This window comes from Schistocerca nitens, chromosome 3 (genome assembly GCF_023898315.1).
Source record: "Schistocerca nitens isolate TAMUIC-IGC-003100 chromosome 3, iqSchNite1.1, whole genome shotgun sequence".
NCBI classification, from domain to species: domain Eukaryota; kingdom Metazoa; phylum Arthropoda; class Insecta; order Orthoptera; family Acrididae; genus Schistocerca; species Schistocerca nitens.
In genome coordinates, this window is record NC_064616.1 from 343,532,720 (window position 1) to 343,548,726 (window position 16,007).

The window sequence follows — 16,007 nt, forward strand, 5'->3', positions numbered from 1 at the left end:
TGCCAGGATTATGCATATGATTGGAGTTCACCCCCTCAGCATCAGTTAAGGCCTGAAGATGTTGTACTGACTGACTAAAACTGGTAGCTATATAATAAATAACATCAAAATGATGTTCCATTTTATTACGCAGGAGTACAGCCGAAGTCCCTCAAATGTCCAATCAGAAGGATGAACATACAAGAATATGTTATGTGTTAGAATAAGGGTATCTTTAGTTTTATTTTTATGTCAAGTACAGAATAGTCACAGCAGATTTACGAGGCGTGAGGCAAAATGATGATAGTCCCTGTCCTTGGGTTGGTGTACAGTGAGGGCGAGGATGGCAAAGATGCTAGTTGTGATGGTACTGTACCTCTTCACCTGGAGCAGAGTAGGAGTGCTGCAGAACCAACATCTGGAAAGAGCAGTTCTGTTCGCCAGCCAATAAGATGTGTTGATTACTAGCCACCAATGGCCATGGCACTGGAACTGGCGTAGCTCCACATCCCTGTCAGTACCTTCCAGAACCTCACTGGTTCCCTTCCCACTTATCTAGTGGTTGTTCAGGCTTTTGACAGGTGGTCACACTAATGTGACTGGACAGTGTAGATAAAAAAATAGGGTAAGAAAAAATGCAATTACTGTGTAAAAAGCAACTGCAGACCATGGGTCTGTTATTATCAGTTACTCAGAAAATATACCTGAAAACATCCGAAATATTGTTAGTGGGGCTCAGGTTCACCCTATGTAAGATGACACTTATATCTTATTAGATCTTAAGTTAATGTATTTTTTGCAGTTCTTAACCATATTTCTATCCAGCTGACCAGCTCAACAATTCATGAACTGAGTGAATCAAGGGACAGATATACCAAACTTATTTAATGGCTGTACAACACAGAATCAGTCCAGGCACACACCTGGGCTTTAATAAGAGTATTGATTGGTTTATAAATAAAAGAAATACAGATTTTGATCACTGAATGCTTCCCCTTCCCATTTTAAACACTATGTGTGCATTCTATGCCAGTTTTTTCAGTTGTTCTCTCTAATTTCTTATATCTAGCACCTGTGCAGTACATGCTGTTTTGGATTAGATTGGTTTATTTTGGCAAATTTTATTCACTTATATTTTCAGTGTTTTTTTTTCAACAGGGTGTTTTTAAAAAGTGTCTCATATTCTTACAGGAGATAGTAGTGATCAAAAGTAGGAAACAAATCCACAAAACATATGTCTGGAAACAAGTACTTTTTAAGATATGGACCATTTTTCTTGCATCAACAATAGTCAATAAGCAGAGGTGAAGGCTGTCTCTCTATAGATATTTACTGCTCATTTATTTTGGGTTGTGTTTGTCTCTGTACTTACTCACCTGACAGTAATGTTGTTGTCAGACAGCCATCCCATATGTATAATTTTGAAGTTGTGCTGACATCAGAACAAGATTATATAATCAATGGACTGTGAATAATGTAAACACTGATATAAAATCATCTTATTTCACATGGTAAATGGCAGATATCATAAGCTGCTACTGTTTAGTCAGTGGTGTTAACTGACACTTATGTATATGTACACGGAACAGTGTCCTCAACACCATACTGAATCAGAAAAAATGTTCAGCAGGTTATTCAAATGATTTGCAGACAAAAGGATCATTCACAACAAGGACAAGAAATTGCAAAAAGCCTTGCCCAATTTGTATGCGTGACATGAAAGAATTAGTGATGCAACAAGTAAAGATGAAACTGATAATATGTACTCAAAATTATGAGCTGCCAAAAGGCACAAACTATACATTTGCATTGTCTGTTCTGCATCAAAATTTATTTCACCCACATCAACTACAGTGTGACCAAGTTCTTATACCAAAACGCCACTAAGTCAGATTACAGTTCTGCCAACAGACTGTACGATGAAACACTGAAGATGTACAGTTCACAGCTTGCATTTTATTTAAGGATGAGGCAGTATTCACATAAAATTGGATAATAAATTACTACATTGAACACGTGTGGGTAGATGCAAAGCCTTGAGCAATTATAGAGGGAAGACATTAGGTTCACTGAAGTATAATGTTCAGGCAGTAATTGTGGGTGACCGACTCATACGACCATAAAATTTACCAGTAATATATGAGAAGGAAAAATGATACAACTTTTTAGAAACTGATGTGTTGCCAAATGGATGTATGTGACCTTTTAAATGTTTTAATAATAATTTTTTCATAAAGAATGCTTAATAATTATATAAGGAGCACTCAAATGAAACCCAGTGATTAGTGTAAAGTAATGGTAATGATTTTATTAACTCAAAATTGTAGTTACACACAGTATACATACTCAAAAACAGCCGCCAAAACTGTTGGTACATTTATCGCATTGCGACACTAGCCGGTCGATTCCATCCATGAAGAAGCTAGTAGGCTGCTGTCGGATCCAGGCCTGGACCCGGTCACACACTTTGTTATCCACTGCAAACCCATGTCCACGAATAGCTTGTTTTAGAGGTCCAAACACATGAAAGTCACAAGGGCAAGGGTCGGGACTGTACGATGGATGTTCCAGCATTTCCCACTGAAAATGTTGCAATGTCATCTTCATCGCATTGGCCGTGTGTGGGTGGGCATTATCATGCAGGAGGATAATGTCATTGGACAACATGCCTTGGCTTTTCAATTTGATGGCTTGTCTAAGGTTATGTAAAGTGGACTGATAACACTGGGCATTGATGGAGGTTCCCTGTTCCAGGAACTTGACAAGCAGTGGGGGCCTTGTGGTTAAAAAAGAAGGACATCATGACATTACCAGAAGAGGTGAGCATGGCCTTTGATTTCTTTGGAGGTGGTGAAGCCGCACATTTCCACTGCTTGCTCTGATGCTTGCTTTCCAGTTCAAAATGGTGACACCAGGTTTCGTTGCGTGTGACAATACATGACAGAAAGCCATATTCCTCCTCATGATAATGTTGCAGATGACTCAAAGACAGTGCCATTCAAGTAGTATGCTATTTGGTGGTCAGTTGGTGGTGAACCCATTCCACACAGATTTTTCAAAAGTTCAAGCGTTGGTGCATTATGGTGTGGGTGGTGGCACAGCTAATACCCAGTAACCAATGGATCTTGTCCATGGTGATTCTGCGGTTGTCCAAGACTAAAGCATTCACCTTTGCAACCATTTCCGGTGTTATGACCTGGTGAGCCTGTCCAGGACGAGTATCATCTTCCAGTGACGCGCGCCCCTCAAGGAATCATTTGCACCATTCCACAACACTTGAATGGCTAAGACTGTACTCACCGTACACAGCCTTCATCCGTTGATATATTTCACAGCCTCCACCTCCCTGCACCATCAGAAATCGAATCACTCCTCCTTGTTCCTGCTTACTTGCCTGCATGTTCAGTAGTGGATGATAACTTGTGTGACCACCTTCTCTTCGGCATGAAACCACACTGGTAACATCAAACAGTGTGCATGCGTCATTCTCTCTACCAATAGATGGTGCCACCATAGCCGCAGTTATGTGGTGCCACCTTACGTGTAAGGCAAATGTAAACACACTGACCAGCATTCATTTGAATGAACCTCATAATTCTCACACTACCAGTTTTGGCAACTAATTGACATCTTCAGATGTGATTAATCCATTAACAGCTTCAGCATGATAAAAAATCCAACTATTCACTCTGAAAATCATGAAGTAGTATTAACTATGTCAATAAATCAACATCATGTCATCACATATTTAAGAGTATTTTAATATGTGATGACAGGGTGTATAACTCACTGACATATTTTATATGACGATATTCAAAGAGCATAACTGGAATTTTTATATATGTATCATGACGAAGCTTTCAGTGGATTAATCACATCTGATAATGGCAACCAACTGCCAAAATGCCAAAACCAGTACTGTAAACATTATAATTATTAAGTGATCCTGATATAATACATTATTATATAAATATTATAACTAATGGAAGTATACCGATCAGTTACATTACGACCATAAAACTAGTAATAAGGTAATGCACAAAAACAGTTGCAATTATTTGGGATTTGGGTTCTAACAGTTTTTAGCACATGGCTACAGGTAACTACAACCAGATGACCAAGCACATACCACCAATTCATATTATTATGAGAATGTCATTTGCAAGCTTTGAACTGGCATTCAATAACTATTTAGCAGTATTTATAGGCAGCACATAATGTGTCAGGATATCACCGCACTTATCAGGCCACTCTTGCCTAATTCCAGCGTTATACTACAAGCAACCATTTTGTTTGAAACTCCAATGGTTGGTGAGGAAGACATTAGCAGTAATACTGACATGGTACAAAATTTTCATGGTGGCATCTATAACAATCACATGTCCAAGGGAGATATATCTACATGGTCCTATAGTATAATGATCTCACTACTGGCTTGCATCCAAGTCACTGTGCGTGTTCTGAGTGTGTATTCTCCTGGAAGATGGAGTACCCCTGCCACAAACACTGAAGGAAACTAATAGGAGGCTTCAATCATATGATGAAGCAACTTTTATCTTTGTTCCATAGTCCAGTCATGATTTTCTGCACCTTCTGTAATTGGAACTTATGTTTTTACGGGTCATTAATAAAAAAAAAAGGAAATAGAGAAAGAGCTCATAAACTACCAGATTTTGAAAATTTATTTATGTGGGTGGAATAATACCGATTGCAATAAAAACAGTAACTCTATTTATAAAAAGCATTATACTGATCAGTGAAATGAAAAATATAAGGAAAAAGGTTACTGGTGCATGGTTCATGATAAGCACTTTACTGTTAAATTAATTCAGGAAATAATTGCCTCATAACAGTACTTACCTTTTAATAACTGAAAATAACGACTAAGTGCATCATTGCATCCAATGAAGCAGTAAAGCTGCTTTGGTGGCAACAAGGTCTGAGTGCCATTCTACAACAAAGAAGAGTGTGACACAATTAATTTCATTTGCATAAGTTTTGAAAATCAGTATTACCAATATCATACAATTGGGAGGACTAAAGGTGCAGTCCAACATGCACAGGAAACTTTATCACCATGAACGACATTACTGGTGTATGTGGAAGTATACTCAATGTTGACAGAGAAATTACGAAATGAGTCATTGGTCACTTGGAATCACTTCAAGAAGCAAAGCTAACAGTCTAACAGTTTTTGGAAGAATCAAATACAATACTTCAAAATAATTTGTGGATGATAGTTTAATTCATGCTATTTCACACCATTAAATAAAAACAGCTCAGAAAGGTGATTTTCAGTTATAATGAAATTATCTTCCTCTATAACTTCAAAATGAATGAAAAATAATCATTTCATTTCAAACTCTACAATCAGAAAGTGTCTTTTTAACCTGCTACAGCAGAAGTAGAGCAGATTACTAGAAGTAAAATAGCAATCTCAAAATTGGATTTATGTACATTAGTGTCCCACAGTCTAGTACTAGAAAATAAATGAAAATTTAAATAGTTGTGTCATTAACTATCATGCCAGGTGTCTCAGTCTTGCCCTTTATGACACCTATAAGTCTTTCCAAAAAATATTTATCTGCTGAGTCAAGGCGTCATTCTGTGGCAGCAGTTCAACAAGTTTCCTATTCATTATTCAACTTCAGGTGAGGTGTTGGGTTTATGTCCAGTTTGTGTCTTTAGAGATGCTGGATCCTCCTCCTTGTCTGCAGTGACTGGGCCAACCATGCACCTCTGGAAGAGGTTTCACAGATGGTGGTGGTGGGGATCTGCAGATAGATGATAGTTTAATGCATGCTATTTCACTCCATGAAATAAAAACAGCCAGGAAAGGGGATTTTCAGTTATAATGAAATTATCTCCCTCTATAAATTCAAAATGAATGAAAAATAGTCATTTCATTTCAAACTCTACAGTCAGAAAGTGTCTTTTTTAACCAGCTACCAGCAGAAGTAGATCCAGATTACCCCCGGTGTGTTGTAGGGTCCTGGCATCGCATCCTGGTGCTGCCTGACTGTTCCATCCACTGTCTTTGCTGCTTTCACATCAGAGCACTCTTGATGTATTCTTTCTAGCACTACATACTATGCAGAGTGCAGATGGAAACCACTATCCTGGTTTACAAGATCATCATAGACCTGTATCACCACTGCCTCATTTGATGATCGAATGACAGAAATCATTCGTCCAGCACAACGCCACTGTCTGCTCAAAATTAAACATATGACCTTCATTGAGGCTGTGCTCTGCCACTGCAGATTTGCCCATTTGTCCAAGGTGCATTTTGGGCAGCACTGCGAAATACACCATTGCTTCTGGCCAATATACTGCTTGTCACATCCACAACTAATGCTGGAGACTCCAGGTGTCTGTAGTCCTAGTTTGTCTTCCATTGAGCCAAGTGTATTTTTAATTTTAGCCAGTGAGTGGAAAATGGTTTTAATGCTGTTCTTCTCCAATATCCTGGCAATCTATGGCATGGGCAGGCCAACATACAGAAGGTATTCAGGCAATTTATTTCTTCTTCTGTATCATCTTCTTTCTTCTTCTCACTCGGTTGGAGGGTGTGTCTTACCTGTGCTTCCAAGTAGCTGTTCTTGTGAAGATTTCCCTCAGATGCTGAAACTTGGTGGGTAGACTCTCCTTGTCACATATGTCTCATGCTCTGAGCATCAGTGTGGTGAGCATAGATTTGCACTATGCTGGATGGTGGCAGCTACTGGCATTTAGGTACAGGTTTACGTGTGTCTTTTTTTCTATAGACAGAATGTCCCAGTGTGCCATCAGTTTTATTCATTATCAGCATATAGAGGAAATGCAGGCACCTATTTTCTTTTACCTCCATGGTGAACTATATATTAAGGAGGTCAAGAAATTGCTGTAGGTTTTCTTATCCACGCGGCCACAGCAGGAATGTGTCATTCACATATCGGCAGAATGTCTTTGGCTTCAGACACACCATTCTGATAACCATTCCATCAAAGTGTTCCATGTACGGGATTTTGATGCCTGGCGCAAGATGGATCCTATAGTGACTCCATCTAACTGCTGCTAGAACTTTCCAGCACACTGGAAGTTTGTGGTAGTGAACACATGGCAGAACAGTTCCACAGTGTCTTCATCAAAGTGGCTCCCTAGTAATGTCAAGGAATCCTTTAGCAGTACTCGTATGAAGAGAGACGTGATGTCAAAACTGACCAGGAGATTACCCTTGTCCAGATGTATCCCCTAATGTATCTTTACAAACCCATCTGAGTCTCTGACATGATGTGTGCAGTGACCCCCAAGAGGATTTAGTAACTGCACCAGGTGTTAAGCTATTTCATACGTTGGTGAATTTATCATGTCAACACTGGACATAGTGGAGCTTCCTTCTTGCGTTATTTTGGGACATCATATATCCACGGTGGTATAAGTGCTCTAGGGTACAGTCTTAAGAGCATACCTTTGTCCATACCTGAGTTGTTTAGGACTGAGATGGTGTTCCTATTCATGGTTGGTGTATCATCCTTATGTACTGGTTTGTAAGCTGGATCTTGTAACAGCATCTCAATCTTATGCCAGTAATTGACTGATCATAGCAGCACAATTGCACTGCCTTTGTCAGCTTCCTATGACAACTGTGCTTAATAAACAGCTTCTTACTTATGGAGACATTAGATTCTGGGCTGTTAATAGGAGGCCCAGTGGAGTCTGCATGAGTGCAAGACAGTTAATCATAGAGACCAGCTCAGGTTTCTATAGTGTGGAGAAACCACATCAGATAGATCAGTGACATAACACTAAAGTGAATACGTGATTATAGTGAAACACTCAAGGAGACAGGATGATTAGATTTACATGATTTAGATTCAGGCCTTATTTGCAGGGAGTAAACAGATTTTTGTTCTGCAGAGAACAGAGATCTGTTTCCACAACAGTAGTATCTACTCATAAAATCTACTGAAAGGACTGTTAAATAGAAAGTTAAAATGCCATGAGTTATATTATGTATACACCTCCTTAGTTCACAACTGTAAACTCATTCAGAAGTGAGGCTAAAGGACCACCTTCATAAAAATTTAAATACTCCACTCTAACATATTTGTTTTCAGGAATACTAGTACTCTTTTTTCTGTGTTTCTGCTATTCATCAACCGAAGTTGTTGAGGTTACAAATTCTGATGGAAAAAATTTCCACAACCAATACTTGTTTGGAAGTCATCAGAGACATAGTGGCATAAAGTTCATAATCATCAATGTGTGTGCGAATATAATAGATTACATTTCAAACCTCTCCACAGGATCTTGCAGGTCCCTGAGAATGGGACTAAAGATTCATGTTTGGATCACTGTCTAAGTATATTCAGCAATCACTAATTGTTTTCATCTAGTATTAAGACAAATAGTTTAAATGCTGACATATAAATAGTTATGTGCTTTTATTATCCTTACTTACATAGGTCACATTCTTAAGCCAAGAACTTATGTGTTACTCACACAAATGGTCTGACAGGATGATTCGAGAGCCTGTTGCCATGATGAGCATCCTCTTGAACACTGAAAGATACAAGATTAACTTCACTAAATTCCTGAAGCATTCTGAAAGCCATACTGCATGTCCTCTAAAATTCAATACATATGTAGCATATAATCTGTCCATAACACTGGTTATAAACACTAAAATACATTACTAATAGCTTTTTTAGCTTACTGGTCATCACACATTTCACACAAGTTTAATAGGAAATACATATCATTGTGTCATATGCGACACTGTTGGAACTGAAATGAACAAGAAGCAATCAGTGCATTACTAAATAAGATTATGTGCTGGAACGTAAATATGAAACTCTACTACAGCAAAACAAGAGTGTGAATTTAATTTGCAAAATAAGTGTATAATACAGAGCATTACAGTGTCCACCGCATTTTCGAGACTACTACCAGTACAATAGAAGATGGGCTATGTAAGAAATGCATCAAAACAGTGAAAATGGGTTTTACTTGTAATCAATGCAATAAAAAGTTCCATTTTCGTTGCTGGAAAGTGGATCCTTCAGTAAGGAAGGACAATAAACAGGCACTGGACTGGAAGAGTAGCATGTGCACTTCATCAGTTATTCCCAAGAAAGTGAAGCTAAAAGTGTTCACTCATCACAGCAGAAGTGCAGTTTACCAAAGAAAATGCACAAGCAATCAGAAAAAGTAAGTCTCATCCCTCCACCCTAAAATTTAGGAGTCAAAAAATCTGCCAGCATAGACAAAACAATACACAGCAAGACATCCAGCAAAGTTCTATTTCTTCTGTGTTTGCTAAGGTCGAACCTGGTGCTACATTTAATTCTGCAATAGAAAATTTAACCATAGAAACAAACAAACTGAACAAAGATGACTGTATTTTGATCATAAGAGGCTCAAGTTAAATATACAGAAATGAAGGCAAATCAGCACTGCAAAGTAACAAAATGTTATTGCCACAATTGTACCACACCAATGTTGTCAAAACTATCATATCAGTATGGTACGACCTCTCAGAGTGGCCTTGTGAAAAGATTCAGCTATGTACACTTAGTAGATATCAGCAAACTTAATGGGGATAAACACACACGGCACACACTTCACATAAACATGAAAGGCATATTAAGGTTAGGGGAGAAAATAAATTGTCTCTGGGCCCTATTCAGCAAGAGGAAGGAACCAATTGCCATATGTTATAATCATGAGGCTTTTTTAGAGAAAAGAAACATTACAGCAGTGTTTCATCATCAACAACTACAATGAATGATAAAGACATCTGCAACTATACATTCCTCTGTTTTAAAAGAAAATAATGTAGAACTTGAACAAACAAGTAGACTAAGTGATCCTGATAATTCTAATGTAGACTTATTAACAACAGCTTTCTATGAAAAAAGACTAATGTTCCTTCATGTAAATGTACAGTCCTTAAAAAATAAACTTCTGGAACTAAAATAATGGCTGGAAAAGTTAAACTGCAGCATTCTTATGACAAATGAAAACTGGTTATCAGATACAGAATTAGAGTTAAGTGTATCAAATGGTTATGAATTAGTTACAGGTTACTGCATAACAAATGTGAAACATGGTGGCATGTCTAACTAAATTAACAAAACACTAGAGCTAAATTATGAAATTATGGATGTAAGTGTACTTTGTATATAATCTAACTTTGAAGTTGCAGCAGTACTGTTGCCAAGACTGGAAATTACGGCAGTGTCTGTACGTCGCCCTCCCAATCATTATGAAGATTTGTTTATAGAAAGTGTTCAGAAACTTTTAGTCTTACTTTTCATGTATAAAACTTGCAGAGTTTTAATATTTTGGTGACATTAATATAGACATAGGTTCAGTAGTAGAACTGTGGCAATTTACTCAATATATTAAGGTCAGTATTATATAAATGACAAGCCCACCAGACTGATTGCAAGTTTGCATAACATTATCTGTAATTTTCACATGAGCAGATATCAGTTTAATACAATCAAACTAAGTATTTCTGACCATGAAGGGCTGTGGATTAGAATTCATCTGGATCATAAAACATATACGTGTCATGAAAGAATCACCAGGTCCACAAATTAGCACATGCTCAACAAACTGAAACTGAGATTAAAATTAATGGACTGGAATGGACTATTTACACATGATATGGATGCTAGTGAGACAATCAAAAGATTTTTTTAATTGGTAACTGAAATCTTTGAAGAAATATGCCCTAGACGTTATAAGAAACATTACAAGCTTAATCCCCATTTCAAACCAGGAAGTTTAAAACAATGATACAAATCATGACTAAATAATTTAAGAATCTTGATGCTTTTGTATTGTGATAGATCACAGCACATTAAAGTAGATAAGAATCAACACAAGATCATAAAAAGCACTACAGATCTGCAATCAAGACAGAAAAATGCAATGCCAATGACAGACATATTCTTAACTCATCAAATAAATGTAAAGCACACGGACAGTCATCAAGACTGAAATAAATTATCAAAAGAAAGATTACAGTATCCCAGTTCCTCCTGATGCACTAAGTAAATACTTTGCCAATCTTGTATCAGAAATCAACATCAAAGATGATGTGAGCAATGCAGAAGCACTACATCAGCCATTACCCACTACAGCAACTGAACATTTTGAATGGAGTCACTTAACTTGCCAACATGTCAGTGAAGCAACAGCTAAATACAGTAATTCCCAAACAGAGGATCAATACGGATTTTCTAATTTTTTACTAAACAAATACAAAAAAGATAATCATGCTATTAACAAAAATAATAAACAAAATATTAAGAGTGAGATTGTATCCATTGTGTGGTAGCTGCTGATCCATTTCACTAGTACCAATTATTTATAAATAACAGAGAACTAAATACCTTAGCAGATAAAACAATATTTTGAATATAATAACGTAATCCATCCTGCACAGTATGGCTTTACATCTACCCTCTACCATGAAAGCAGCTGACAGGATCATAACAAAATTATATGACTGCTTTGAGAATCAGTCAATAAGTTGTGCGACACGACTGGATTTAAGGAAAGCCTTTGATACTGTGTTCCACACTATCCTAATAAGGAAGCTACGGTGCTAGGAGTAGGGAAGAAAGAAAGCCCTTCTCCTATTGCAGTCATACCTGTGCAATAGAAAATAGTTAGTGTGTGTAAATAACGAAAAATCAGATCCTTCAACTGTTAAAAAAGGAGTGTCACAGAACTCCATCCTTGGGCCCTTTTTGTTCATTACATACATAAATGACATGTTGTACTGTTTGCAAATGACACCACATTAACTGGTCAGAATACCAACATGGATGAGTTACAAATGAATGTAGCAATAGGAATAGATAGGTGAACTTCCTGGTTTCAAGCTAATGCATTACACATATATAGCAGCAAAACAGAAAACATTATATTTAATCTGAATGACTCCAATAATAAAAATAAATCAGTGAAACTTCTTGGATTCCATATTGATCAAAGTCTAAGCTGGGATAAGTTATGCTCCAGACTCGCAAAAGTGATTTATCTGCTACACAAGCTGCGAGGCTGTGTAACTGAAGCTCTGCTGCTGTATGCATACTTTGCTTTTTTCAGTTCCTATCTGATATATGGAATTTTTCAATAATGAGACTCACCTAGATTTAAGAGTGTATTTAAATGGTTAAAAAAGGCCATTAGATGCATTGTGGGACTCACACCATGAGACTTGTGTAGACACCACTTCAAGGAAACGAATATTATGTCAGTACCTAGCTTATATATTTTATACAGGGTGTTACAAAAAGGTACAGCCAAACTTTCAGGAAACATTTCTCACACACAAAGAAAGAAAATATGTTATAAGGACATGTGTCCGGAAACGCTTACTTTCCATGTTAGAGCTCATTTTATTACTTCTCTTCAAATCACATTAATCATGGAATTAAAACACACAGCAACAGAACGTACCAGCATGACTTCAAACACTTTGTTACAGGAAATGTTCAAACTGTCCTCCGTTAGCGAGGATACATGCATCCACCCTCCGTCGTATGGAATCCCTGATGGGCTGATGCAGCCCTGGAGAATGGCGTATAGTGTCACAGCCGTCCACAATACGAGCACGAAGAGTCTCTACATTTGGTACCGGGGTTGCGTAGACAAGAGCTTTCAAATGCCCCCATAAATGAAAGTCAAGAGGGTTGAGGTCAGGAGAGCGTGGAGGCCATGGAATTGGTCTGCCTCTACCAATCCATCGGTCACCGAATCTGTTGTTGACGAGCGTACAAACACTTCGACTGAAATGTGCAGGAGAGCTCCATCGTGCATGAACCAGATATGTTGTACTTGTAAAGGCACATGATCTAGCAGCACAGGTAGAGTATCCCATATGAAATCATGATAACGTGCTCCATTGAGCGTAGGTGGAAGAACATACTGATGAAACTAAAATGAGCTCTAACATGGAAATTAAGCGTTTCCCGACACATGTCCACATAACATCTTTTCTTTATTTGCGTGTGAGGAATGTTTCCTGAAAGATTGGCCGTACCTTTTTGTAACACGTTGTATATTTATAGTTGCCTACTACACACCAAAGAAAACCTGAATAATTTAGACCTTCAGATGTCAATACACCGTCATTACACTAGACATAGACATACAACTGACAAGCCACATGCTCGACTAGCAAAAATCTACAACAGCTATAAATATCTTAATCTCACATATTTTAACACACTACGTAAAAATGCCCACTCAGTGTCCCTGAATGAATTTAAAAATGCAATAACAAAGTGGGTACGAAGTAAAGCCTTCTATACAGTGAAGTAATTTGAAGAATGTACATAGATGACTTGGAGTTTTGAAATGGGAGTAGGCCTATACAAAATTACAAATTGTAAAATTTTACGAAGCTACCAGTGTGGTATGTTGATTCACTATGCCATAAGGCAATACAGAGATAAAGTTTATGATGATTATCATTACTTACAGATTACATAGATACAAATATATTAGTGTGATATGCTGACTCATTATTGCATAAGTTAGTTCAATGCAAAAATAGTGTACTTTTTCTAAAGTAGTTGCTATTTAAAAGCCTTGTTGTAACATAATTAGATAAGGATTCAAGTAAAATCACTGTAATGTTGTAACTATAAGTGTATATAAATTGCATATGACAAGACTGATCGCACGTAAACATGTTCAAAGGTCAATAAATATTCTGGTCTATACCAAGCACGCAATTATTAATGTACTAGTCAGACGGAGCACAGTCCGACCCCGGTAGCTGAGTGGTCTCAGTCTGCTTTCCGCAGCGCTGAGGCGAGGACGTCTTGTTTACGTCCCGTCCGCGCGGTCGCAAGTGCCACTAGTTGTTTACTACTGCGTTGTCGCTAGTTTAGAGTCCATCACTACCGACGCAACATGGCACATTCATACAGACAAACCACCATCAAGATCAGTTTTCAAACCGATCATGCACGACCGCGAGCTTTTGAAGTGGAACGTTTTCTACGTGACGACGTTAAAATTGACCCGCGAGACATAATTGGTATCCATGTCTCTATCACGAGCAGTGTTGTCTACGTCAAGCTAGTGAGTGACGAGGTGTGCAACAGAATCGTGAGCGCACATGCGAACGATCTTAAATTCAAACATTCTGTTGGCCATATTGGGGCGGTCTCTATCGATCACGCGGGGCTTGGCCTCCGTACGATACGCGTCTTCGAACTCCCTTTCGAAGTACCACCGGACGTAGTCACCGCGGCTTTCCAGCCCTACGGCAGAGTGATCAGCCATATGGCCGAAAAATGGACCACGTTTACAACGTACCCCGTTCTTAACGGGGTACGACAGATTAAAATTGAACTGACCAAACATGTTCCGTCATATCTTGTCATCGGCGGATGTAGGGCGATCATTACGTATGACGGTCAGCCACGCACTTGTTCTGGTTGTGGCCAAGTAGGGCACGTCCGGTCGGATTGTCTCCGACGACGGCTTACTCAAATCCCAACAAGTGAATCTATGACTCCTTCTACGGTGACGACCCTTCCTCTCAATTACGCCGAAGCTACACGGGCAGCAACCTTTTCTGATGCTGACGACATTAGTCCGATAGCCGCCCCCGATGGCGAGACCAAAATGGCTTCTGCATTACAGGATCCGGCCTCTACAACGGCGCCCCCACCTGAAGATAATCACCGACCGACCTTGCAAGAAGGCGTGGATGCCAGGATGGACATTGACCCACGGGTTGTGCCGACAGCGGCTTTTCTTCCAGACACCGGAGCAGCTGACGAAATCCACCCACATTCAGATACTGAAACACACCTCCGTAAACAGCGTTCCCCGTGAAAACACAAGAGACGGCGGCGTGCTCCATCGGACGAGTGTTTGCAGCGATCGTCTGACATGGACTGTGGAAATTCCGACGACGGTACCGGCGGTACAGAGGCCGCTGTAACTTCAAACTCCACAGATCGCCGTGGTGACGGCTTCAGCCCCTCCGATCCCACAGAACAGCAGGATCACAAGCAGACAGCCGCTGCCGATTCCCAGCCAGCAGAGCCGATGGAGTCAGCGCCGAGTGCCGCAGCAGCCACTAACAGCCACCAGCAGCCGATGGTATTTCATGGCGACTGGGCGGACGACTGTGAGGAACACTCCTTGCCCATCGTGTCGGACGACACGGGCGGAAATTTACCCCACCAGTGTTGATCCTTTCCCGCCGTCATTTACAGTGACGAGACAGCCTTACAAGGGTATTGATGGCCAACACGGATGCTGTGGATAGACCTCAAACTTATCGCGTTGCAACTATAAACATCAACACTATACGGACGCGCGCTAAGTTATCCTTGCTTCAGGATATGTTGAACTCTGCTTCCATCGACATAGCCCTTCTCCAGGAAGTGTACGTCGACGACTTCCCAGGCATGTACGGTTACGATGCTTGCGTCTCTCCAGCTTCCCCAACAGGCAGCGGTGTCGCTGTACTTCTTCGGGAAGGGATAGTGGCGGACGATATCCTGTTTCTGCCTGGGGCAAGAGGAATGGCTCTCACAGTACTGGGTGTCCGCCTTATCAATATCTACGCACCTTCCGGGACGGACAAACGTCGCGAACGTTCACTATTCTTTGCGGACGACGTCGCCCCGCTCTTCCAAGGCCGCCACGACCATCTGGTGTTTGGAGGTGACTACCATTGCGTACTGGCGCCCAGAGATCAACTCCCACGACATAATCCGTGCCCGGAACTCGAGACGCTAATTCGAGACCTGCAGATGGTGGACAGTTGGGAACATCTTCACGGCCACCGACCGGGATTCACGCACTTCACAAGTCACTCTTCCAGTCGTATCTATCGGATTTATGTCTCACGCTCTCTCGCCGCTGGAACACAGGATGCGGAACTGTGGCCTGCAGCATTCTCGGACCACTCAGCTTACATTTGTGCCGTCACCCTGCGGCGGCAACAAGTGTGGAGAAGCCGCAGCCCGTGGAAATTAAACATCGTTCACCTGTCG

General features: G+C 39.8%; 1 protein-coding gene across 1 annotated transcript in view; it reads right to left on the bottom strand.

Annotated features, from left to right (window-relative positions):
- The window catches only part of LOC126248295 (proto-oncogene tyrosine-protein kinase ROS), a 587,002-nt gene that overhangs the window by 233,692 nt on the left and 337,303 nt on the right, over nt 1-16,007 (bottom strand). Inside the window, exons 3-4 of the mRNA XM_049949160.1 lie at nt 8,464-8,523; nt 4,840-4,930 (exon numbers count right to left, since the gene is read on the bottom strand). Of these exons, the coding sequence (XP_049805117.1) occupies nt 4,840-4,930; nt 8,464-8,523 (151 nt within the window). The remainder of the gene's footprint in view (nt 1-4,839; nt 4,931-8,463; nt 8,524-16,007) is intronic.